At 44.7% G+C, this 25,036-nt stretch overlaps 1 protein-coding gene across 4 annotated transcripts in view; it reads left to right on the top strand.

Annotated features, from left to right (window-relative positions):
* The window catches only part of LOC137125707 (receptor tyrosine-protein kinase erbB-4-like), a 207,808-nt gene extending 185,256 nt beyond the window's left edge, over positions 1–22,552 (top strand). For 3 of the 4 annotated variants that reach the window (XM_067501591.1, XM_067501590.1, XM_067501594.1), the window contains exons 21-27: positions 8,982–9,143; positions 10,472–10,547; positions 10,747–10,893; positions 14,251–14,348; positions 14,493–14,663; positions 16,490–16,775; positions 17,789–22,552. In XM_067501591.1, coding sequence (XP_067357692.1) covers positions 8,982–9,143; positions 10,472–10,547; positions 10,747–10,893; positions 14,251–14,348; positions 14,493–14,663; positions 16,490–16,775; positions 17,789–18,627 — 1,779 coding nt within the window. In that variant the 3' untranslated portion in view covers positions 18,628–22,552. The remainder of the gene's footprint in view (positions 1–8,981; positions 9,144–10,471; positions 10,548–10,746; positions 10,894–14,250; positions 14,349–14,492; positions 14,664–16,489; positions 16,776–17,788) is intronic. The other variant, XM_067501592.1, reaches the window with a different exon arrangement.
* Positions 22,553–25,036: the final 2,484 nt, after the last annotated feature.

Below are 25,036 nucleotides of genomic sequence, written 5' to 3'. Positions count from 1 at the left end.
ATGTGTGTGTGTGTGTTTTGTATCCTGCTGTGGCTCCCCGGAGATGCCGGCCGATAGCAGGGGATCCAGTGCGGTCAAGCTTAGTGTGGAGGCCTCTGTGTTATTCGTTTCGCTGCAAACGCCGCTCTGTGCTGAGCAAACACATCTCCCCTGTACTCATTAGCCAAGTCGTAACACTTCTTCCTCCTCCTGCTCCTTCTCTCTCCCTCCCTCTGTCCTTCATCCTTCCCTCCCCACGCTGGAAGACAGATTCCCATTTTTTGCTTTGAATCAAACGCCCTTCACTCCTGTGCCCCCTGTGTCTCAATGAGAGGAAGCATTTAATTGATTCTGGCTCACAAGAGTTTCCTTCTTTTGAGAGACCTTTTTTTTTTTTTCATTAGGGAACTTATCATCCATAATTCCCCTCGGATCATTTCTGCATCATAGACATTCTTTTTGTCATCACAAATGTATTTTCTCATGGCAGCATCCCTCAGAAACTTGCGGATTAACATTAAGGAACATTAAGGCTAGAAGTAGCCACACAAACGTGAAGTCGTATATTCGTGTGAGTCTCCGTATGTGTCTATTAAAACAACATTTGAAAACGGTGACTGTAGCCTTAATGTTTCAACATACACATATGTAAAAAAAAAAGGTCAAAGAGTGAATATTACTTTGAAGCTGTAGTTCAGCGCTCATATTGGTGTTAGTTGCCATCCTGTAGCTATGAATAAATGGTGCTACAGCGAGAGCAATTAACTGCAGAGTGATGAAAACATTGTGCTCTGCACTGAAAGGCAATTAAGATTGTGAATTGAAGAGCAACATGACTCCTGACAACAGTGTCTGTTTAAATTCCTGTTAACAGCTAATGCACAAAGGTGATGTAGCCCGGAGGTGAAACGTTTCTGTGTTTTGTTTTTGGTCCTCCCCCCCCCCCCCCCCCCCCCCCCCCCCCCCCTCACTTGAGCCCATTTATCTTTGACACGTCGAAGTCTGATGTGAGCCAGAGAACATCAGAAGGATAGTTGCAGATCAAAGCGGATACGAGTGCGGCAGTGAAGCCCTCTGTAGCACTGTACGTCCAAATTTCAGCTTTATTACAGTTTTGTGGGGATGAAGTTAGAGTTTGGTTCCGTTTTGCACTAGCTTTAATTTTAGGCCGCGAAACATCCACTTACTAATATATGACATGGTTTTCATCTGCAGACTGAGTTTAAGATCCGTCTTTAAGCTACATTTTGAAGTTGGAAAAAACAGATAAGACACACAATTTTCATTCAAGAGCTTCCAGCCATCTCACGGTGGTTTAAGATTGTTTAGTTGACATGAAGCCATCTTGTCTACAGTGGGTTTACTTGGAGTTTGATCCCATCTTGGTGATTGTAGTTTGACAGGAACATCCAACTCAAGATCCACTTGCTGACTTAGTTTTTCCCGAGTTTATTTATCTTCCCCGTGTAGCTTTTTAACTGATGCTAAACATCTGAGCCAACATTTTCATGAGCACTCTACATGATTTGGGTGGAACTGTCTAGAAAAAGCTAGTAAGTGTTACGTTCAGATTGTTTTAGTGGATTCAGATATGATGAGTTGCTGTGCCGAACTCCAATTGGGAACATAAACTGGCAGAAAAACACTTTAAAATGTTAAACATCAGTTATATAATGAAAGATTGATGTGTTCACTGTCACTCTGTATATTTTATTTATTACATTACAATCTATTTACTAAAACACATTAACTACACAAGATACTAAGTTATAGTGAACTTAATACTGTCAGCAGGCTATACAGCGATTCATGTTCAGCACTTTATTTCCCCGGGGCTCTTTTAATAATGCAGTCCCAGATTTCTTTGCATCTCTTCGCAAGCTTTTCACATCATGCTATGATTACGAAACAGTGTGACCCATACTCTCCTCCATCTCCTACAAGAACAACACAACAAAAACAATTAATGTGCACCCAGAGCAGTTTTCCACTTCCTCCAAGGCAAATGCATTCTCACACACACACACACACACACACACACACAGAGAGACCAGTCCCCAGAGGGGTTCCTGCTGATGCAACAAAACGAATAAACAGGGCTCTGGCCGAGGAGGAAGGAGTGATGAGGAGACCGGGCGATGGCGGTATAAGCCCCCGGGTCTTTCTAATTATCTGTAAGGATCAGCAGTGCTCAAGGATGCGTGAGGGGGGGGATTTGACTGCCAGATCCAGCAGCTAGGAAGGCCTGATTGGATCGGTCACCTCTCCCTATGCACATCTCTTACTCATTAGACACAGGCATATGCACGCATGTGGATAAGCGGCCAAGGCGGAAATTCTGGGGATTCTCCCACATCTTCTCGCGGACCACTGTTTTTCAAGATCCTGCAAAAAAAAAAAAAAAAACACCTTTTTTTTCCTTTTATTATCAAGCACTGATAAATTTCAGCAAGGTGCTGATACAAATCAGTTTTGTGCAATCCAGTCTTCATTCATTTCATTTCACACTTATTACAAACAAACAAAAAAAAAAAAAAAAAACAGGATGCGGGAGGGGGGGGAATAATAGCATTTTGTTAGGTGGTTGTGTTCCTGTTCGTGTGCAATCACACATTCTATTACGTGCATTCACATACTTACGTTCACACGTGTACAGTGTGTGTTCGTTTCAGGAGCACAGCAGGTGTCGCCGGTGGGCAGGTCCCATCGGGACAAGTCTTGACGGCCTCTCAGCGGTGTAATTATTCACCGTGATTAAAAATTACAACTTCTCAGTGTCACAGCAAATTATAGGCATCATTGTGACGGTTGAGTGAGTGCACAACTGCAGCGTGGCGCTCAAGTCGATTCAAGATCAGATGCCCCTTACTCTTCCTCTTCCTCCCTCACCTGGTGGGCACAGAGGCTTAAGAGCCGTCCACGAAACCCGTCATTACCGTCCGCACGGCTGCCCAAAGGACGCCGTGACTGAATCCCAACTCGAGCTCTCTGTTAATTGACACACGGCGCCATCGCCGAGCGCAGACATTTAACCACGTTGGCTGCAAAATGTCATCTTTTTTGTTGCAGCTAATTATAGATTTGATAGCAAAGAGTGTTTTTTCTTTTCTTCTTGCAGCTGCATGTTAATGCTCAAATGTATCTCACTGATCTAAAAAGTTGCTGTTTCCCCCCCCTTTTTTTTCCTAATTCCTCTGCAGCAGAAAAAAAAAAAATTATTGACATTTGCTCATGTAAATTTGCCAGCAGCGGTCTTTTATTGCCTGCACCGTGACATTTTGGAGGGATCTTTCCAGCCCACAGGGGAGTCGAGATCACGGCGGCAGAGCTTAGATAATTTTACATTTGCTTCTCTCTCTGGAGATGGATATGATTAAGAATGGAAGCAGGAAGATATCAAGCACCGATAAGTTCCAACATTGTTTTTTGAAATCCACTCCCGCTGAGGGAATTTCACCCTCTCTGGCTGTGACATGCTTCGTCTCACCCCCCTTCGAATCCCTCAGTGTGTACACACACCTTGGCCTGCACTGAAAGAGGCCCACGTCCTCACACACACACACACACACACCTTGCTCAGATCAGGTTGATAGATGCACTGTGGTTCTACAATGGCTGAATGCAAAGTAAATGGGCCAGCACCGCGACCATCGTTGGGTTGCCCTTATATATGTCGCATTATGTCACATCCACCTCGATCGTTCATTAACCATACAAATCATCCGCCGACGCAGTCTGAAGCTCGGTGGCTTTTGGGGTAATAATTCAAACAGTGCACTATCTTAGCACATTATCCAAACCCCCCCCCCCCCGCATCTTTGCCATTTGCTGTGCGCTTAACCAGGTTCTGCAAAGTGCTTTAGAAATCTCTTTGGCTAACGGCGTTTCAGAGGGAAATTTGTGAATTGATGTGCTCACGTGAATGTACAAATGATTAAATGGAGGCACATGTGCACATTGACTGGCTCATTCTCGCCCCTTATTTTTTTCCCCCTCCCTTTCTCCCACACACACACACGAGTGCCAGCTCTGTGGGATCGCCGTCCATTCTATCTCCCGCACAGCACACAGCCCATGACAGACGACCACCTGCGCCACCTGAGCATACCCATTGTGCGCGCTCCTTATCGCACTGGTCCCAGTTCTCAGCGTGCGGACAGTCCCATATTGCTGACATTGTTGCTGCCTCTTCAGCCATTAGGTGGGCCAGTAGGGTCTGCGGTGGGGGTGCTGGTGGTGCACTGCACGGGGCACTCTTATCACTCCCCCTGGAAACAGGCACCTCATCCTCTAGTCCCTTTCAGAAAAAAAAAAGAAAAAAAGACTATGCTGCCTTTTTTCAAGCTTTTTTCTTGACACCAGTTCCCAACTATAGGGTAGCGTGTGGTTACTGTGCACGCATTTGTGCGCAAGGGTTGTATCATTTAAACTATTTCACCAGACATGGTTCCCACAGCTTCTTGAAAGAACATGTTGCCTGGCAACAAATATGAAAAGTCATACTGGATAAATTCTGCAAGTATTTCATGTTAGTGCACGGCTCGTGTTGGTAGTTCTTCAGACAAATATTGTACGCACTAAAGACCTGAGTTGAATTTATTACCTGCTGCAGTCCATTATGTCCATCCTCATCCTCCACTTACCTTCCAACTGCTCTCCTTTATGCCCAGCATCTTTTATTCCGCAGCATTTTTTCTCCCCCCGCTGAGGTGTACCGCTCCCTGCAGTTCCACACTACTCCACTCCCCTTCATCATGCCTGGTTTCATCCTCTTGTTTTCTCTCCATTACTGAAGACTCAGATCTTTAGTCTTTCTTTTCTTCCCGCAAGAGTGAGGGTGCAGATGGGTCGCGGACCAGCCCTGACCTCGTCTGCGGCGCGCTTTAGAAAAACTTTGTGCCTCTGTAAACAATTCAGGACTCTGCAGAGATGAAAACGGGCCTTCGGTGTTGTTAAAAAAAAAAAAAGAGAGATTTTATCTTGCCAAGGAGCCATCGTTGAGTCAGAGGAGGATAAACTATAAAGACTACTCGCAACAAACCACATCCTTGCAGAGGAAATGAACCATTCCAGGCCTTATTTCTTACATATTATTCCGCTTCAAAAGCTATGGGAACAAAGCAGGTCAGTGGTATAATATAACCACAGCATCCACGCTCTCCAAAGTGTGTTCAAATTATTATGCAGTTGATCATTTCCTGTTTGCTTTTAGGATGTGCTGGCCCTAATAGTTTAATCAACTGGAATTGCTGATGTTTTGTCTCTGTCGAACCTCTGTGGCGCATTCACGGTCTAGCACAGCGGGTGGCAGCACAGCTGCCTTGCCCTCAAGCCCATTCTGCCTGCTCCAATGGCCTTAGCTAAACAGCAATTGAAAACTTTCGTGAAGTATAATATTTCGGCCCAAAAAATGTTTTAATATTTCAAACCACTATAGAAGCACTTCATACTTTAAGGGCTTAAAGCATAACCCCAGTGTCATTTGGAATTTGCAACAGAGCTGGTGGGTCCTTAACCTTAGTGCTCCAGTGTAGCATGTGGTTTGCAAAGCTCTCTGTGTGCTGTGAGAGCTGGGAAATGCTGCTGGGGGGAAAATGCTTTGCACGACCTTTCATATAAGGGTCAAGTGCATGTTGTCTGGAAACGGAGGCCTTCCCTGAGCTGGCTGAATGTATTTAAGCTGTTGCTGTTGTTGACAGTGACCGTTTGGCTGCTTCTGACCTCGTGTCGACATAAACACTGAAATTTTGCTCCGTCACTGTGACAGAAGTTAAATATAAATAACTGAGCCTTTTTTTTTTTTAGAGCTGATGATTTCATTAGGTTCCCAACAAAATCCTGACATTTTAACTCGATTTCAAAATCATCTGGAGCTCTTTCTTTTCCCGCCGTGTACAAAAAGCAACGTTTTGCATTAATAACTCTCTGAGTGGTTGTAACTGGATGTGCCCTTGAAGTCTGTGCACGGTTACGGTCACCCTTTTTTTTTTTTTTCCTTTCCCAAGTCACTTTCTGCGAGGTTGTATGTTAGACCCTCATTGTTGAGTCTCACGGTGACACAGACACTTCTGCTAAGTCCACAAGGGCTTAGATGTGTCTCGCTGCAAATTCAGCAAGTGCTTAAAGGCTCTGATATGAGCCTTTCATGGGGATTGTTATTGTCTGCAGACCTGCAATCTCTTCAGAAAGGATTGGACACAAGTCAGCATCAGACATGTACATAAATGATATTACTCATGCATCTATTTATAATTTTCCACATGTATGTTAGTTTTTAGCGTTGGGTTATGAAAGCAGCATCGTGTACTTGGCCACTTGGAATCAAAAGAAATTCACAAATTTCAGTTTGTCTACAATCCATATAAAGATGAATAGGGAATCAGTGGCGGGGACCATCTTGACCTCTCCCACATGCCCCGAATCGGCATTTCTTTGAACCATGAAGGGCCGACGAACATCTACGGCACAGACGAGCAAGCTAATCCAGGCTGCTGGCTTACAATCAGCCATGAGAAGATTTAAGTATCTGTAGAGTTAGAAACCGACCAAATTCCTCCCTTAATTTTGTCCATTGTTGTGAAGGCTTCAGAGCAAATAACCCAGAGAACTGTGCTCTGTCAGTGTGTTCTCATAAAAATGTAACAACTTGGGTTCAACCAACAAGTTCTTTTATGATCTTATATATAATAACAAATGATCCAGTAGCACTTCAATTTTTATGGATCTCAGGACTCCGGGGATGTTACTCTTGAACAATGTTAAAGCAAAACAATCAGTGGCACCCTCTCAACCTCAAAACCCAACCTGCCCCTACATCCTCCACCGGGACGCCGATGTTTACCGGAGTGGCTGAAAATTAATTGGCTCCTTGAGCTGTTGTACATTCTCCACTGTCAGTGCAATGGCCTCCCCTCATTGCCCCGTCACTTTGAGTCGAAGTGTATTAATGGACTATGTGGGCCATTGATTCCTAATTCGTCTCGACGTCGACATTGGGGATAAATATTGCGTGGCACAGCCGTCTTCAGGCTTATTGTAATCAGCATTGTTATTGATTGCCTGCCTCGAGCCCCCAGAAGTAATCTATTTTAAATACACTTTTAGTAAAAGGGGGTGTTCTGGGCCTTGTCCCAGCACATAGTCTTCACATCAGTGAGAAAAGCATCACGGTAGAAAGTAGAAAGGACAATACAGAATAGGGAAGCAGGACGTGTCCCGAGCTGTTAGATAAAAGAGAACAAGGCTGAGAGACCAGCAAACAGACTTGACAGACAGAAATATTGCAAAAGTCACCAAGTATGCTCAGTGAAATGTGTCTTGCTACTGTGTATAGGTGGTCTCTGGGTGGTCCCCGTCTGGGGGCACGCGAGTGTGCGCGTGTGTCTATGCGTCTGTCTGCACAAGGCCAGCAGATGATGGATGAGGGCTCAGCCAGCGGCACCATCGATTTATCCTCACATTCATCTGGGACGAGGCGGCGCGAGGCGGCACGCTATGACGAGCAGTTCAACACAGCGTGCCTCGATATGATGCGCACCCCCCCCACCCCCACCCCTTACTAATACTTAAAAGTACTTCAAATGGACAATGATTATCTTGCGCTAACAGAAGCTTTGGGCCTTGGTTGAACATTTTCATTGTCTGCCGAGCACCAAGGTGTTTTTTTATTGATCCGCCTGCAAAGTGGCATCCACTTGTTTAACATCCAGTCTAATGCACTTCAAATCGGCCCAGCCTTGCCTGTCTGTCTGCTCATCCGGCTATTTCTCTAACGGCGAGCCACAGGAGACGCCGAGGAGTGGGCCAGTGTGCCGGGCCAGTGTGCCCGTGCATCTGTGAAAGAAATGGTGACGTGCGATTTGTGTGTTTGTGAGACAGTGAGTGTTTTTCTACTACTTGTAGAAGGAGGTACTAAGTCTTGTTTGTCACGCTCACGTGGTGTGAGTTTGCGAGCGTGTATGTGTGTGAGCACTCGCATGTCTGCAAATAGGTTTTTGTGAAGTCCCGTCTTGGGCTGGATGGAGACGGCTGCAAAGCAAAGTTGCCATTCACTCTGCTCAAGGCTTTGTTTTTTTGTTTTTTTGGCCCCAATCTTGCTTTGCTCATCGGGTGTTCATAATCAACGCTAACAAACCGGAAGGACAGCCATTGTTCTCCCCGTCTAGCCTCCTTGAAAATGGCCCTAATTATCAGTAACATGGAGGAGGAACGTCAGACACACGGTCTCGAACAAGATTACAGTCGAGTTGGACACTTTACGAGAGGCCGACATTGATGTTGCACACATTAAGACACAGTGCCCACAGAGCTCGTACCTGCTTTAGCTTTCTGCCGGCGGCTTGGGCCAGCTTTTCAAAAGCAGCAGAGCGACATTTCAAATACGCGTGTTAACACTTACCATGCATAAATGTGCTGAGATCAAAAGATCAAGCGTGGCAAAAATGTGAAGCTTTCCTCCATTTTGGTTAATGTTTACTGGATCCTGCGAATGCGTGTTGATGTGACGTGCGGTAACTGCATCTCAAAAGCCCTAGAAACTGAGAAATGTGGAGGTTTTGTTCTTGGAATTCTGATTCAGGAGGCTCTTCTCCTGTATGTGTCGCTCGTCAAATGTCTGAGTCTCTGACACCTCTGCAATGCTGTAAAAGTTGCAAAGTCTTTCAGAGTCACATAGAGTCCACACTATGGGTATATGGACACTTCCACATCTCCCACACTGTTCTTTCTATGTGAACCCACTCATTTTTTTTATTGTAGTATCCATTATTTTATTTCAAATGAAATGTGCTGAAGCACAGAGCCTGCAGAACTGTCCACATACTTACTGTATGTGGTTGTGTAAATGAGGTATGAAAATGATGAAAGGTTGGATCTAAATGCCTAAAGACGATGACAATTCTGACAATAATTTTATGCGAGTGCTGACATTCACCGCACAAGCGATCTCAGAGTGGTTGGATCATGAAATCTAACACGGTGATGTTTTCTTCCCCTTCTCTCAGGGGATGATGTACCTGGAAGAAAGGAGGCTCGTCCACAGGGACCTGGCCGCCCGAAACGTGCTGGTGAAGTCACCCAATCACATCAAAATAACCGACTTCGGACTGGCACGGCTGCTGGACGGCGATGAAAAAGAGTACAACGCAGATGGGGGCAAGGTTGGTGTAAGTGGAGACGTGCATGTTTCTTTAAGAAGTGCAGGTGACGACACACATCTTCGCACATGAGTGACACTTTCGAATTTAGCTTAGTGTGGACACAGACTGTCAGCCTGAATTCAACGTTGTGAATAATTTAGGGCAAACTAAAACTAAAACACTGTTTGTGATTAGAATATATGCCGTGAGAAAAACATCGAGAAATGTTTTGGCTGCGTCACCGGGAACCATTTTTCCCAGTTTCAGCCCTGCGAAACTCCTTTCTGTCAGGCAAACTCTGCTGAACTTTGTTTGAGGAAAAGACAATTTAGAACCACTTCATCCACACAAATAACAAAGCCACACTTTCCATCAGTGTGTTTTGTTTGGGGATCCAGGCTACATTAATCAGAAGCCCCTTCTCTTTCCCCCGCTTGAGACTTACTATGCAAATTGTCCTGATCAACTCCCTTTATTAAATTGGCTTGTTCACTGCCGCATCTATTCAGCTGGAGGCCTGAAGGTGGCCACTGCATCCTGAGTTGGAGTTGTTATTTTCTCAAAAGCATTTTCATAAACCGGGCGAGTTTGATGCGGCCGTCTGACTGATTGACTCCATGTTGGTATTCACCGATGCCTCGATAAATGAGAGCTGTTGTCAGCACATCTACATGTGTGCCATAAAAATAGATGCGCCACGGGAGATAAATCAACAGAGATGGAAGTGGAGGCGCTGTAACACATTTCCAACCTGAAGCATTTCATTTCCTGTCTTCCTATTCATTTCCCTGAAGAGCGTGCGCGTGTGTGTGTGTGTGTGTGTGTGTGTATCAGCACCCACACAGAGGGAAGGGGTTGTATTTTAAATGATGTGTGAACAAGGCCAGATAATTGCCTTGTTCACCGGGCTCTACAGCGAAGAATCCCCCTCTACAGTCAATATGAAATTGATATGACAGTTAGGATATGGCCACGTGTGCCGAGGCCGTTGTTAGGTAGGTCAAAGGGCTTGCTCCTACTACTATTACTGCTGTCATTACTGTAACAGCCCGCGCAAGCTCATTACGGATCTGAAAAAGCCCCTCTCTCTATTGATGATCCCTGGGTTAGACCGAAGCTAATCAATCGCACTACTTTAGTAAGATTAAGCAAAGCAAAACTACGGTTGAGGGAGCTGTCGATTTTCCAATATCTCGCAAATCCAGGGTTAAAAGAGAGCAGCTCTTAGCAAAACATCATATTGGAAAACTGTGTGCAATTTAGGTGTAATGGGTAAATATGATAACACAGAAATATGATATGAGTTGTAAGGCTAATAATGCAGATGTAATCTATCTCTCTATGTACCTCTACAGATGCCTATTAAATGGATGGCTCTAGAATGTATTCACTACAGGAAGTTCACTCATCAGAGTGACGTATGGAGTTATGGTGGGTGCTAAATGTTTTATGGCGTCACAGTTTCTCCTGCTTAAAACAAAGTTAATGGCCTGAAATCCTGTCTCCTTTATTTGCATTCACGCCCCCTTATCTGGCTGCTTGTTGTCCTCCCTGTTGAATCTTTGTCTCACCTCCTCTCTCTCTCTCATTCTCTTTTTTTTTTTTTTTTTTCCATCCAACATCCCTTCAGGAGTCACCATCTGGGAGCTGATGACATTCGGAGGCAAGCCATACGACGGCATCCCCACACGAGAAATCCCAGACATCCTGGAGAAGGGGGAACGCCTGCCACAGCCCCCCATTTGCACCATAGATGTCTACATGGTCATGGTCAAATGTGAGACATGCTCATGCTCAGGCCAAACGCCCCACATACTGTGCACACATATTTACCAGGCATGTGTATGCACCATATGGTTAAGAGCCTGGGAGCACCAGATCTGGTCTAAAAGCAGGAAAAGCAACATTATCAAAGTGCAGAAATACAAATGAAAGACATTCAAAATGTACATGAGAGGTTCAATTATCTTTCTATCTAACTTTAGCAAGAAGCTAATAAGTGTTTTCCAGGACTGATAACTTTGGGAGGCTATTTTATATTTATAGCTCAAACAAACAGATGTTAATGCTCACTTTTGGTTAATGCAGTTAAGTATTTGATGACCACGAATGATAGATGCGCCTGAAGTGCAGGTATGATTCATGCACGTATGAAGTGAGTGAAAGTCACAGAGGTTAGTTATGAAAATGCAAAATGACCACAAATACATGAAAAATTGGCACAAAAAGACAAACATCTGGAAAATGACCAAAATCCGACAATCAATAGACACAATGTGAACACGGGAGAAATTAATGACAAAATAGTCATGTGAAATGACAACAGACCCAAATTAATCCCAGAAATGATGAAAACCACAAATAGTTATTACAATGAACAAGAAACAACATTTTCTCATGATGGGCCCATATTGATGATAGAGGTGGCAACGTTGAAGATAATGTTACAGAGCGAGTTTGTACACAGTGAATGTTATTGAGCGCACAATCATATTAGTTTGCTATTAATCGTGTTTATACGCTGCTGCGGCCGTCACAGGTGACTTGTAGTTTAATAAAAGGGTTAAGATTTTTAATGTTCATCCACTGAGGTGATTTGAGCTTTTGGGCTTTTATGCTTTTATGCAAAGCTAGAAGAGAAGCTGTTAGGTAAGGACGAGAGACTAAGAACGAAAGGACAGAGAAGATGGCGTTGTCATGAAATTGTGTTGAGATGCTGGTTTATAGTCTGCAACGTGCAGACCCATCCTCACCCGGGACTTTGCCCACATCCTCGTTTGTGCCATCTTCCATCTGGACTACTAGTGCCACCCTCCAGCCTGTTCAGAATCCCGCCTTCTCTTTATCCTCCCGAAACTCTCCCGTCTTTTCCATCTCGCACTGCTTCCCTTGGCCTGACTCAGACCATAGTGCTGGTGTATATGGCTGCAGAGGGATTCACCCTCCCAGACTTCCAGGAAACGGTCCAGATGAAGATGCCAATCTATGCCCTGAGCTCTGCCAGCTAACGGCTGCTTGGCTATCCCTTTCCCCGCACCGGTCTGGTCATCGCAGTACCCTGTCTGAACTCAACTATGGTTTAGTGACTTTTCCTCCACTCCGTGTTCTCTGCTATTGGCTGAGACGCTCATAAAAATTTCATCACATCAACTTCTCCATACTGACATTTCTCCTGCAGCTGCATTTCTCCCATTTTAATTATCAAGTCTTTTTGTTGTACAAATATTTTCTCTGCTCTATGAATATACTTCTTATTACTTGCTGCTGGTGGCGATATGAATTGAAACTTCTTCTGCTTTGCATTCATTGTGATTTGCTCCAGATGAGGACAACAGCAGTGCTTGAAATGCCAAATGTGTTGAAGGAGAATGATGTGATCCTGCTCGGAGCTTGATTTCAAAACATATCCCCTTCGCACAAATGTTAATCCACTCAAAATGTCATAATATCTAATTGTTTTTTGCCAAATAAAAACATAAGGCCAATGGCTTATGATGGTAAAGAAGCAAACGTCCCCAGAGCTACTGCATCTCGCCCGCCACAGCTACGTGCAAAGACGATAACTTTATAAATAATGAGGTCAAGGGGGTTCCCTTAACAGAACAAGCAGCAGAAATGCCCGGGAGTTCCCACGCGTTGCTGATTTATACTGTATGTCATATAAAGCTGTCGATTTCATCCAGCGTTAAAGCCAAGGAGCTTATACTGCCTGCAGGCTTAAACTTTTTTTTTTAATGTTGCCCATTGTTTACTGTGGCACGATGCTAACACTCACAACACAAACACGCCCGAATCAAGCGGGGTCAGAAATAGCCGGAGCAGGTCAATCACAGAGTCAAAATAGCCATCGGGCCACGGTGCCCCATTGAAAGGCGGAGGGAAGCTCAGCAATAGGCCGCATTAATTCTAATTACACGCTGACTGAGGGCCGTTGTTTGTTATTTGGCGTGCTGTCACATAGCGTGCCCCGCCGCCTCAGCGCCACCCCAATAAAGATGAAATAGAGGTTGATTGGCGAAGTAATTGCTCCTCATTTAGGTAATGTGCCTGCGTGGGGCGCTAGATGCGGAAATGAGATCAGCTAAGCGAAGACGGAGAGGCAAAATGACGAGAGGAAAGGATGAGGGACTTGCAGAGTTTTAGATTGAAAGTGGTGCTGACAGGGGGAAAAATGGTTGGAAACACATTGGACCAGAGATTGTACTGCGGCACCAACGTGTTGCAGTTTTACAAGTTATTTTTTTTTGTCGCCGTGGTAACTTAAAATTTGAACTAAAGTGAAATTAAACAAGTGAATTTTACTGGTGATCCACTGAAGCCCCTCTAGGGCTGCTCAAGGCAACAAGGCCCTACGTTATCTATCACTCTTGTAGAATATGTAATACGGGTGCTTACTGTCTAATCATAAGCTGAGAAGCCACCTGGCATTTAGCTTTAACTTGTGGAGGGGGGGGGGGGTGTTTGCTGCAGACATGTCCTCAGGGAGAAAAATGGGGGCTTTTTCCTTAATAACTGCTTCCAAGTTGCCCTTGAGCAAGGCACTTAGCACTCAGAATGTATAGAGCTTTATAAACACAGTGCGTCATCATTTGGTGTTCTCCCGGGAAAATGAAGGCTAAAGTTTGCGAATGTTCAATTTAATGGGATTTTTTTTTTTTTTTTTTAATGGGAGTGTGTTCTTTTAGGGCATTTTTCACAAATTTTCAAACGGGAAAATATTTCAATAAACCTTCTAAAGACAAATATAATACACTTATTTAAGGAAACATTTGTCTATTAACCATCACTATTATTTACCAAATATCATAATAGTTTGCAATTTAAGCCCTAAAGTACACTGGTATTGTTACTGTGCTCCTGCATCCAGCCCAGAGACGGACAGCAATGACATGGCCAAAGCAAACTGAATGATGACATCATAAGTCTGCAACAGATTACAGTATACTAGCAAAGAAACACGCTAAAGGTTAAGACACTGCAGTGGTAAACAATTAATAGGCTGTATTTTAATTTAACGGTCTGGCTCACAAACCAATGTCCATCTAAAAAAAAATCCCTAATGTCAAATAAATGTCAACTTTTTTTCTCGTCTAAACACCTTTATATTTCTCGTTTTCCGCTTTCTCTCCACAAGGCTGGATGATTGACGCAGACAGCCGGCCAAAGTTCAAGGAGCTAGCTGCAGAGTTCTGCAGAATGGCCCGAGACCCTCAGCGATACCTAGTGATCCAGGTGTGTTTGCCTGAAGAGGCTCACCATCCGCGCACTATACAAATAAATGTATTTGTGTATTGAATAATATCTCATTCTAAACTTCTGTTAAATAGTGAAATAAAAAATCCCATTTTGATTATGTGACGTGTATAATTTGTTTAGGGAGATGATCGCATGAAGTTGCCGAGCCCCAATGACAGCAAGTTCTTCCAGAGCCTCCTGGATGAGGAGGACCTGGATGACCTGATGGATGCAGACGAGTATCTGGTGCCTCGAGGTTTCAATGTGGCAACCTCCTCATACCCAACCAGGTCTCGGGTCGACTCCAACAGAGTAAGGACACAGTATATGGGCACGTTCAAAACCCGGCACGTTATTTAAATTCTTAGTGCTGTTTAATAATTTTGTAAGGCTTAGTCTCCATGAATGTGTGAAAATGCTTTAAAAGTTTCAACGTAAACATTTAAAGGGCCGTCGTTCCCTAAGGTTCTAGTTTGCATAGTATATGTATACGAATAGTCTTCATCAAATTAAAAAAATCTCTCTGCTTCTAGCTGAAAACCTAGGCCAGATAGCTGCTCCTAATCTAGAGGTTGTAGTATTGGTCAGTATACTCCAAAAAAAATTCACATGATATTATCTAAACTAAAACACTCGATATTCTCATTTTATCTCATGTGAAAAAAAAGTTCTCCAGATGCTGTTATCTGCACTGAACTTTTCAGGTGGAATCCAAAGATATTTTACCAAAGAAAGGTTAGAGGGAAGTTTAATGCCATTAATATAAATGTCCTCCCTAAGCTAGATCCATAAGAAACAAGTTGAAATTTGGTGAATTCAGCCTTTGGGGATCGAATGACGCTAAAATTAAAACGGTTAGTATCGTAATGCGTCGCTGTCCCCTGATTTCATTTTACCTCCGAACATGTTGTGTTGTCTTGGCTCTGGTCAAAGCTGCCCAAATCACTGTCCTCTCTAAATGCTCAAGGTGCTTACGAACTGCCCAAAACACTGATGATTTGCCTCCGCTAATGTGGCTTAAACCAGGCCCCAGGTTCCATAACTCAGTGCTCCATAAGCAAATAGTCTCTTAAAATGCTACAGCTATTTACTAATAGACAATGAGTGCAGGCTCTGCTGTGTGCTCTGCATCACGCACCACGTGCAGCTGGCCCCCACAGCTCTGCGTCTTTGGCGCCTTTTTATTGACCTACGCATTTGCCAGCAGCTCTTTGTTCCCTCAAAAACATACATACATTTCTTGGAAAAAAAAAAACCCAACCTAATCCATCCCGGGTTTTGCATGCTCAAGGTCAGCAACCCTATCATGAAACTCTTTTGATTATGCAGTGAAAAGGCCCTACATGGCCAGAAAGGGGGGAAGGAATTAATTCGAATCCGTTGGCTGGCTGACTTTGCCAGGGGAAGTTAGTTATTCAGGTTGTGCTGCCGCAGACGCAGTCCAATACGGACGGTTATCTAATCTGGGCTCATACTTGAAAAGAGGAGCTGATAATGACCGTCTTTGAAGAAGGGATGAACAGAAAAGTTTGGGGGAGGGGGGAGATGATTGCAGTGGAGGGAAGACGGTGGGAGTAGGTGGACAGATATAACCCCAGGACGTTTCCTTTTTGTTTTTTTCCGTGTTTTGTGTCTCTGCTTCCTGTAATTGCTGCTGCATAGCGCTAGCACTTGGCAATAGTGCAGAGGAGTAGGCCTGGGTTTAATAGCCTACGGCAAGCAAACGCAGCACCACAAGAAGACCTATGCTTCACATGTCATGTTGTGTATTGTCTTGTGGGGCTTTTTTTTTTCCTCTTACGAGAATCAGGTGTTTGAATCGAAGCTCTGCCCGGCTGCCCCTCACAGTCCCTTAAGGCTGATGACTACACCGGCAGAACTTTATCAGAGAGTTTTACCTTCCACCGGCAGCTGTGCGGGTTAAAAGTCTCGCTTCTTTTGCCGCAGGTTGCATCCAACTGGCACAAACTGACTCAGGCTTTATTATTTTGTTGCAGTTCCACTGAAGTAAAGATGTGTTTAGTTTGGTTTGCTCAACAATTGTGTCTGAGCTCTTCTGTCACAAGATGGTTCAGACTTCCGAGACCCACCTACAGCACAATTTGTTTAGTAACGTCTGCTTGCTCTTTTTTTCTCAGAACCAGTTCGGCTATCGAGACGGTGTTCCAAACACTGCAGAAGGTTCAGTTGCAGGTGCCCAAGCCTGCGTGAACCAGGAAGCCGCAGGTAGCCACGGTCCAGCCCAGGAGGACCAGCGTTGTAACGGGAGCCTGCACAAAAAGAGCCCGAGCCAAAACGGCGGAGACGACAACGGGGGACAAAGGTACAGCGCTGATCCCACCATTTTCCTGGGGGAGCGGACGTCCAGAGGGGACACCGATGAGGATGGATACATGACCCCCATGAAGGACAAGAGCTCTTCAGGTACTCTAAAAGAAACAGAAAAAGTACTTAAAAATAAATGCTGTAGCCTCTGGACTGGACTGGAGAGTTGAGACAGGTTAATTGTTACAGGGCACCTGTAACAAGCAGAACTGCTTTACAGAACTTTAAATAAGCCCTGGTAGAAACTCGGCAGCGCTACAGGGCATCATACAGTTAGGATTCATAAGTGCATTTTTGGAGTTGTATTTACAACATTAAATTACGTTTCCCGTGAGTTTACAACAATTCGAGTAAAACGGCGCCATAGAAATTAAACTTGCAGGTCAACAAAGCCTCAACCATCCAGGCTGTTCTACAGAGACAGAAAGTTAAAGGATAGAAAAATTGTTCTCCACCTCTTCTCTGTCCTGTCATCGTTTTGCTCTCTCACAAAGTGAATACAAGGATAAATACATGCATTCCCTCTTTCATTTTGTGTGTTCGTACCATTTTATCCCATTGATTAAAATTCTGACCGAGTTTCCTTCGACGCCGCCGTATGTCAGCTACTACTACAGAGTCATGTTTTGCCTTTGATCATAATTCAGTCCATCAGCTCTACCCTTGCACTAGCGTCTTTGATTTTTGAGCAGCTCAAAATATAACAAAAGCCTGCAGCGAAATGCATCTGATGCAATGTCAAGGAATGGAAGAGTGGGCAAAATCAATAGGTTTCACACCCCACTATTATAGCGCTTGGAACTAGTGAAGAGGGGTCATTTGCTGGCATTTTCACCCCCAGCAGATGGAGTTTTCAGTGCCAAAAACGTGCTGGCAAGCTGCCCGTCGGGTCCTGAGTGACTGCCATTATCACCATTATCATCTGCATCTCCATCTTTTCTCCTCATTAGCGAGGGATCTTTCTCTCTTACTCCCTTCAATTTCCATTTCTTTTCTTTCTTTTCAGCGAGTTTCTGTGAATCTTTTGTTTGTCTGTACTGTGCCCTCATAAACTCGTTTTCTCTTGTTCTCCACTTCCCTACCCTCTTTCCTTTTTCTGATCGGTGCTACAGAATACCTGAATCCCATTGAGGAGAACCCATTTGTTACGCGGCGTAAGAACGGGGAGATCCACGCCTTGGACAACCCGGGGTACCACAGCACACCCAACAGCCAGCCAAAAGGGGAGGATGAGTATATCAATGAACCACTGTACCTCAACACTTTCCACAGCCCTGCTGAGCTGGGACTGGAGGCCCTGAGGAGAAATGGTCTGCCCCTCCCAACCCAGCCTTCTTCTTCCATCTCAGCGACAACTGCAGGCTCCCACCTCCCACTTACCATTCAGACCAGCCTGCCACACTACCCTCTTCCCGCAGCCCAGCCCTCTCCATCTGGCATGCCTTGCCACCACGGCCCACCAACCCACATCCTTCACACCCATCACACTGTCAAATCTGCAGGGCAACCTGGCAATCCAGGCGGAGGCCCTGCCACTCAGGGCCAAACAGGAACTGCTGCCCAAATCCAGGTGTGCCAAGCGGGTGGCCTGGCCACCTCGGCTACCATCGGGCATGGGAGCCTTCCAGCCTACCAGAGCCACGCCATCACACACCCTGCCAGCAAGTTGAAGCATGGAGGACAAACGTCAGGTAAAGCCAGTGGGAAGAAGCTGAAGGTGACCTTTGACAATCCAGAATACTGGCAGCACAGCTTGCCTCCCAAATCATCCAACCAAGCAGCCCTCGATGGCACCCAAGGTGGATCCACCAATGCCAAGCTCTTCTACAAACAGAATGGACACATACGGCCAGCAATAGCTGAAAACCCTGAATACATGTCGGAGTTTTCCCTGAAATCAGGCACCGTCTTGCCACCTCCACCCTATCGGCAGAGGAACACTGTGGTTTAGATCGTTCCACTTGACAAACTTTCCACGCTCAACTCCAGCATCCTCTCCGGTTCCACTGTCCCTCACAGAGGTGAGCAGCCACAATCAGAGCCACCCCAACTTTTTCCAAATAATGTGCCATCTGCTGTAGACTATAACGACAAGTCGGAAGGCGGTGGACTGAACCGAACAAGCAGGCCCAACAGACTGAGGCATCGTACCTTTATTCAACCCAGTCCATTACTGTTCTGTAGATAGAGACTGTGCTCCAAGTCACTGGGAATGTGAAGGTTCTGATATAATTCAGCAGACAACAGGTACACAACTGTCACATAGCAGTGGACATACTGTACTGAGAGGTAGATCACTATGGATGGCGTCAAACAAGATGGATTCAACTAGGGACCGGATATCTCACTGCCAGCCTCTGCGGTGTCAGAATCATGAGATGAACAATATGTTTTATTATATTTTGCTTTCTGGTACAAAGGTCTGAGGATTATTACTGTTCTGCTAAGCGTGTTTGAAATAGGCCAACAGATGGAGCAGATACAGCATTTTATGTGTTCAGATGTCTAGTTCCGTTAATCCATCGATCTCGCAGCGTGAGGCCAAACAGCAAAATAAGTAAAAAGACTAAAATATTTAGCCAGGGAAGCAACTTCCAGAACATAAAAAAAACTGAGCAATGAAAGCTGGTTAATCATATGAAATATTTTTGCCTATATGACTATGCTGTACATTCTTGAGTTCTCCATCATTCTCAACCTTCCCCATCAAATATGTGAAACTCATCTCATTTTTCTACTGTAACTGTGATACTGTGATGGCCAAAACCACAGTGACCCTTTCAAACACATGGACTCGCCGAAAAACACACAGGCTGTTTTTATTGTTTTTGCTTGACTGCTGTCTCACATTTCCAAGGGTATAAGGGAAAAACACACTGTAAACATTTTTATTAACACTGGTTGCAGTTCTGAAAAGATGTTGTTTTTTTTTAACAGGTCACCACATTTGCATCATTAAGCTGACTTAGATGAGTAAAGAGTGTCCAGGACACTGGGGGAAGCTGGGCTGGGGAAATTGCTGTATCTGCTGAATAACGTGATTCCGCCACAAAGCAGCTAAATTCAAAATGGTGGCCGAAAAGAACGATCGAGTGAGGGAGCGAGCAACACAGAGGGGAAAAAAACCCACAGAGACGGGGAAGTGAGGTTTATACAAGCTGCCTAACGAAGACCTCGAGGAATCAACAAGACAGCAGCAGCGGAGCACCAGTAAAAACTATTTGCGTGTGCGCTAGTGTTTATGTCGGCGTGATTAGGATGTAGTGTGTGTTCACATGTTGGCGAGCCAGTTTGGCCCCGAGGGGGAACAGAGGCCCGAGGTCGACAGCCAAAACCCTTCAGTAAGCATCAGTAGACTCAGTAGCGGTCTGACCTCAAGACTTGCGCCTTATCACTGCTGTCAATTAGAAAACACTGCATCTCAATTTCATTCAAAAGCCTCAATTGGTTAAAGTCAGCACTTCTAAATTGACACAGTTTGTCTTGGAGTTTGTTTAGGTTGTACTTAAACAAATGTTTGCAACAGATTCACTCCTTATCACAGTTGGGGGCAGGTAGTGTTATAATGAAGTTTTCCAGTAAATTTTCCTTCATCATGTACAGTGCTACATTTTTGCTGCCGCAATTGTGTTATCACAACCATTTTTTAGGTCATTTTGAGTGGATTCATCAGCGGCACCTTGTAAATCGGGGGCTTTTTAAGAGCCTCACCACTCTGTGGTAATATGATCTGAGCTTTCAATGAAAACCTTAGATGCAAAATTTGGCCAATCAGTGTTCAGCAAAGCATTCACAACAATGTACCATGGTGTCCAATCTTGCCATCCCCGGTCCGCTTGTGAAAACCACTTACGGCATTTTGAGCCATGTTTTGGTATTTACTCAGGCAAATGCAACACTTAGGGTTACAATTCGGATGTCTTTGGTTTAAAAGAAGTCCCACTGAAGCCGAGACGTAACTGGTCTCCCGTGGTTAACCGGAGTTTGCATAATCTGCAAAAGATGTGTGGCAATAACATTTTGTGCTACAGCATAACTGGAAAAAACAATACATAAAAGTAGCTCTCACTCCCAGATACTATCTTCAAGGTTGACTGTAGACTGAGTTTTCAGTGCTTTGGGAATGTGCCAGCTCATAATCTATAGGGGAAAGTCCTCTTTTTATTCAAGTGCAGCAGTAAGTTGTTATTTTGCACTTTTCCCAACACTTGATTTAATGAGCAGTAGTCCAGTCTTGCCACTCGTCCACGTATGCTTCTTATCCATCTAGACATACAGGGGCTTTTACTCTTCAGGTCACCAATCGAGCACTAATTGCCCCTTCAGTCTCGATATAGTAGTTCTCGTCCTCACTACTGATGACTCTGCAGGCAACCTGCCGGTCAGTGCTGCTAAGCGCGCTAACGTAAGCCACGCAAAACGCCTGTCATATGGACAATGCCACAGAAGCTCACCGACCTCGGTTTAGTTTGGCAACACGTCACTGGAATTACGTCCTAGCTCAGTGACGAAGATCCCGTCTGTGACACCGTAACACCGCTGTGACAAAGCGTCCCATCATTCTGCTGTGGCAAACCTCCGTCCGGGCCGTTTCCACGCGTAGGTTATTTATTTAGTGTCTTTTAGTGTGTGTGAGTGTGTGTTCGCCTATGCACGTGCAAAGCTGTACATGCTTGTCCTCCCCATAGAGCACTTTGATCAAACTTGCGGGTAGAAAGAAAGGATTTTCACCCTTCGTTGCCGAAATATTCAACATGTTAAAAGAAGGTACTGTGACCAGGGGTTCAGGGGGGAAAGCACATATTGGGTGGTATCGACCAGCTTCAAGGATGTCCTTTCCATATTTTTGTTGGCTTCAAATTATTGATGATGCTGCTTTGGTGATATCATGACTGTTTGATGAAGGAGTATTTTTGGAGCTCTAATTCAATGAAAAAGATACAACATTCAATATTAATATGAAATATTTATAGGGCGTTTGAGCTTGTTTATGCTAAGCAGTGGATGCGACCGCCAAATCTGGGTTTCGAGAAAAACAGCAAGGACAGAGGTAGTAAAATTAAAGACACTTGCTTCGGTTTCTTCTGCGGGACCCTGGCAAAGTATGTGTTTGAATCAAGAAGAGATGGAAACGCTGAGCGCTCTCGAGAGCGCTGCCGAGGGTCCGAGACACCCTCCGCTTTTGAATCCATTGAAAAGCGGAAGTTCGCAGCTAGAAAGGTGGAAAGAAACACATCTGTCTCGTTTTGCCGTCAAACAGCCTTGGGGGGGGGGGTTTAAAGTACCACAATCGTTTTCCATTGTTGAAAGCCATCATTTTTGCTGTCTTGACTAATGTCTCATTTCTTGTTTCCAACACATTTTGCCTTGATGCTGGGCTTTGTTACCTCCTGCTATTTGTCTCGGCCCTAAACACTCTCTGTAAACGGCAACTGGCGTTAAAGACTGACCCTCACTTTCTACTGTTTCCTCCAAGCCAAGGTGAAGAGGCATGTAGCCATGTTGTCCTCAAGTCAATCATTCAATATTTCATCCTCGGCTACCGCATAGGCGGCGATAGAGTATAATGTATAGTGCAATATCACTTTGCATGGTACCAAACGTGAGTGTTTTACTGCCCTCCACCTTTGTATCTCTTCATGATGACAATATTATATTTGAATTTCTGTCCGAGCAGTGGACAGCATGAGAGGAAACAGTGACATATTTTTACTGAATTCAGTAGCACAAACTGGGAATCCTTGTTTCTGAAATATGCGATTATTTGTGTACAGTACCCTATATAGTCTTTTTAATATTGAGTTTATGTATGTGTTCCATATTATCAAGAATCTTCAAGGAGAAACACTTGAATCTATATAAATGTTTTTATTCACTATTGTGTTGCTTACTGTACATTATTTGTCAATCTAGCTGCAATTTTTTTTTTTTTTTTTTTTGGTTTGTTGTTGTTCGCATCTTAATTGCACAAGTCATTGCATTTAATTGGACGTCGTTCATCTTCTGTGTTCGAGTTACCAAACCTGTACAGAATCTCTGGGGTTTCCTCCAAATTTCAACAACAAATGTGAATAGTATTTTTATAAAGCGCTGAAATGGGCGACATGGAGAATTTGTACATAAGGAGGCGATGCTTTGAATTTATATGGTCTTTTCCCCTACTGCTGTTTTCTCCTGCTTATAAAAAAAACAAAACAACAACAACAAAAAAAACGAGCCGTACATATTTGCTTTATGTCAGTGTACCTTTTGACTAATGGGACTTTGCTTGTTGACCCTTTCTCATGTGAATCTCTGTTCGGTGGCCCTTTTACCTGAGCTTTGTGGCTTGTCCTCATGTGCCGTTTCAGTTCAGGTGAACACCGGTGGGTCCGGGGGGGGGGGGGGGTAGTCTGTTGAGTTCACCTGGTGTCTCTGTTTTGCCTCCCCGTCCAAGATATAGTCAAGACATCGCACCCAGGAGCGAGCGATCGGCACCTTGTGTTCCTTTCTTTATCTCTCGCTCTTTCCAATTGTCACACAACTGAAAACCAGTGCTGCCAACTGACCGGGAGTCGGTGTTACCGTTCTCTGCTTCCTCTCTACTGGAAATATTACTGAGCCAAGTCCTTCTCCTCTTTTATGAAAGGCAGAGCACAGCAGTCACGCTATAACCTGTTTTTCACCCACAACCTTTCTGATTGCATGCTTTTTGGGGGCCTCACTGAGAGAAGGCGCCATCGGTTACTCCTCTACACGCCCCCCCCCCCCACTATCTTACTTTCTCGTTCTTTGGAAACCATACCCGAAGCTTTATATCATAGAAATGCCGTTCCTCATGTTTGTTACATGAATCTGTCAAAAGTATATTTTTAATTTAATATAAATAAAGATTGATTCAGTACATGTTGTGGTACTTTGGCTGATGATTTGCTCCATTCTGTGTCTTGCAGCTACAAAAGTTGGAGTGGGGAGACGCTGTGGATGTTCTTTTAGCGCTCTTACAAACACGGCCGCAGCGCTGGTAGAGATTCCGTTTCTTGCTCAAACACACCACAGCGGGGAGGCTCTCAACTCCCGAAACCCGCATCGCTGGTCTCTTTGCTAGACACGCCACCCTGCTGCCCCTAAGTAGAGCAGAAAATGAAAGGCCCATCCGTTTGCCCCAACGCTCGCGCTAATAGCGTTAATAATAAAATTTAACAGATGGCGCCTTTAATTAACACGGGGAAGCTCTCAAGTTTACAGCGTGCTGCTTTTGACCCGGGCTTCTTTGGATCAACGTTACAGAAGTTGCACTGGAGGCGAGAGGCGGCGCCGCACCGCGCTTTCATGCTCAAAAGGACTGGCAGATGAAGACCAGCCGCATCAAAAAAGGTCCGCAGCGTTCTCCTAGCCTCCTCCAAAAGCTCGCCTCCAATAGGGTAAATGTGTGGATACAACATTTTGCTCTCGTTTTTCTCTCCCTGGCCCCGTGCTGCACTTAATCCCCTGTTTACCCAAGTGGTGGTTATGTAAACTGGCATAGGCAACATCGTTTGCTATGCAGCGCTCCACCATGGCTGCCCCACTCCCAGGCTTTCATTTCAATCATAAATAATACAAAACTGTCCAATGGCAGAATATGAGCTTTCTGAAGTCACGGCTATTAATACTAATAAGGCGATGGGGTGCTTTAAGTAAACACTGTTTATGAACAGAAATCCCCCCCCCCCTTCCCCCCCAGTTCTCTCCTCTCTATTAGTTCCTCAGAGCACAGACTCAATTAGTAAGCACATCTAGCTCTAGCATAGTAATTTAGAGAGGAGGCCTCTGCTGCACAGTAAGAGTGTTTTAACTCTTTTGGTGTTTTCACATTGAAAAATCTATATTAGGCCTTCGCGCTTGAATCACTGTCGGGGAAAAAAAAAAAAAAATGATGCTTCCCATTTGCCGCGGTGGAGAAGATTTAATTGATACTCACTCAGTCCTAATGTTGAACTCCCATAATAGACAGATTATCTTTCGCGTTGAGCACGCTCCCCCGACAGGACTTTGCACATTATCATCCACACCAGACAGCAAAGTGAGGAGGTCACTGTTAATTTGGCCACTACTCTATAACAATTTGTCAATGTACAACAAGTCTCCTTTGTAGAGGAGCTTTCAGTGAAGCTGCTGTCACCTCCGAGAGATGGGGTTCAGCTCCATCCCGGAGGCCTGTTGCAATTATACTTACAGCTGCCCTGTACACCTGTGACACTGCTCTATGACGACAGCTCGTCAAAGACAGGCCGCCCGCTGTTTAATTGCAGGGTGTCACCTTGATGAGGGTTTTCTTTGTACACCCCCGCCCCACACAAAAGACACCAATGTGTGATACCTCCACAATCTGGATGTTT

Source organism: Channa argus, chromosome 4 (assembly GCF_033026475.1).
Source record: "Channa argus isolate prfri chromosome 4, Channa argus male v1.0, whole genome shotgun sequence".
Classification (NCBI taxonomy): domain Eukaryota; kingdom Metazoa; phylum Chordata; class Actinopteri; order Anabantiformes; family Channidae; genus Channa; species Channa argus.
This window is presented reverse-complemented; position numbering and strand designations above follow the sequence as displayed.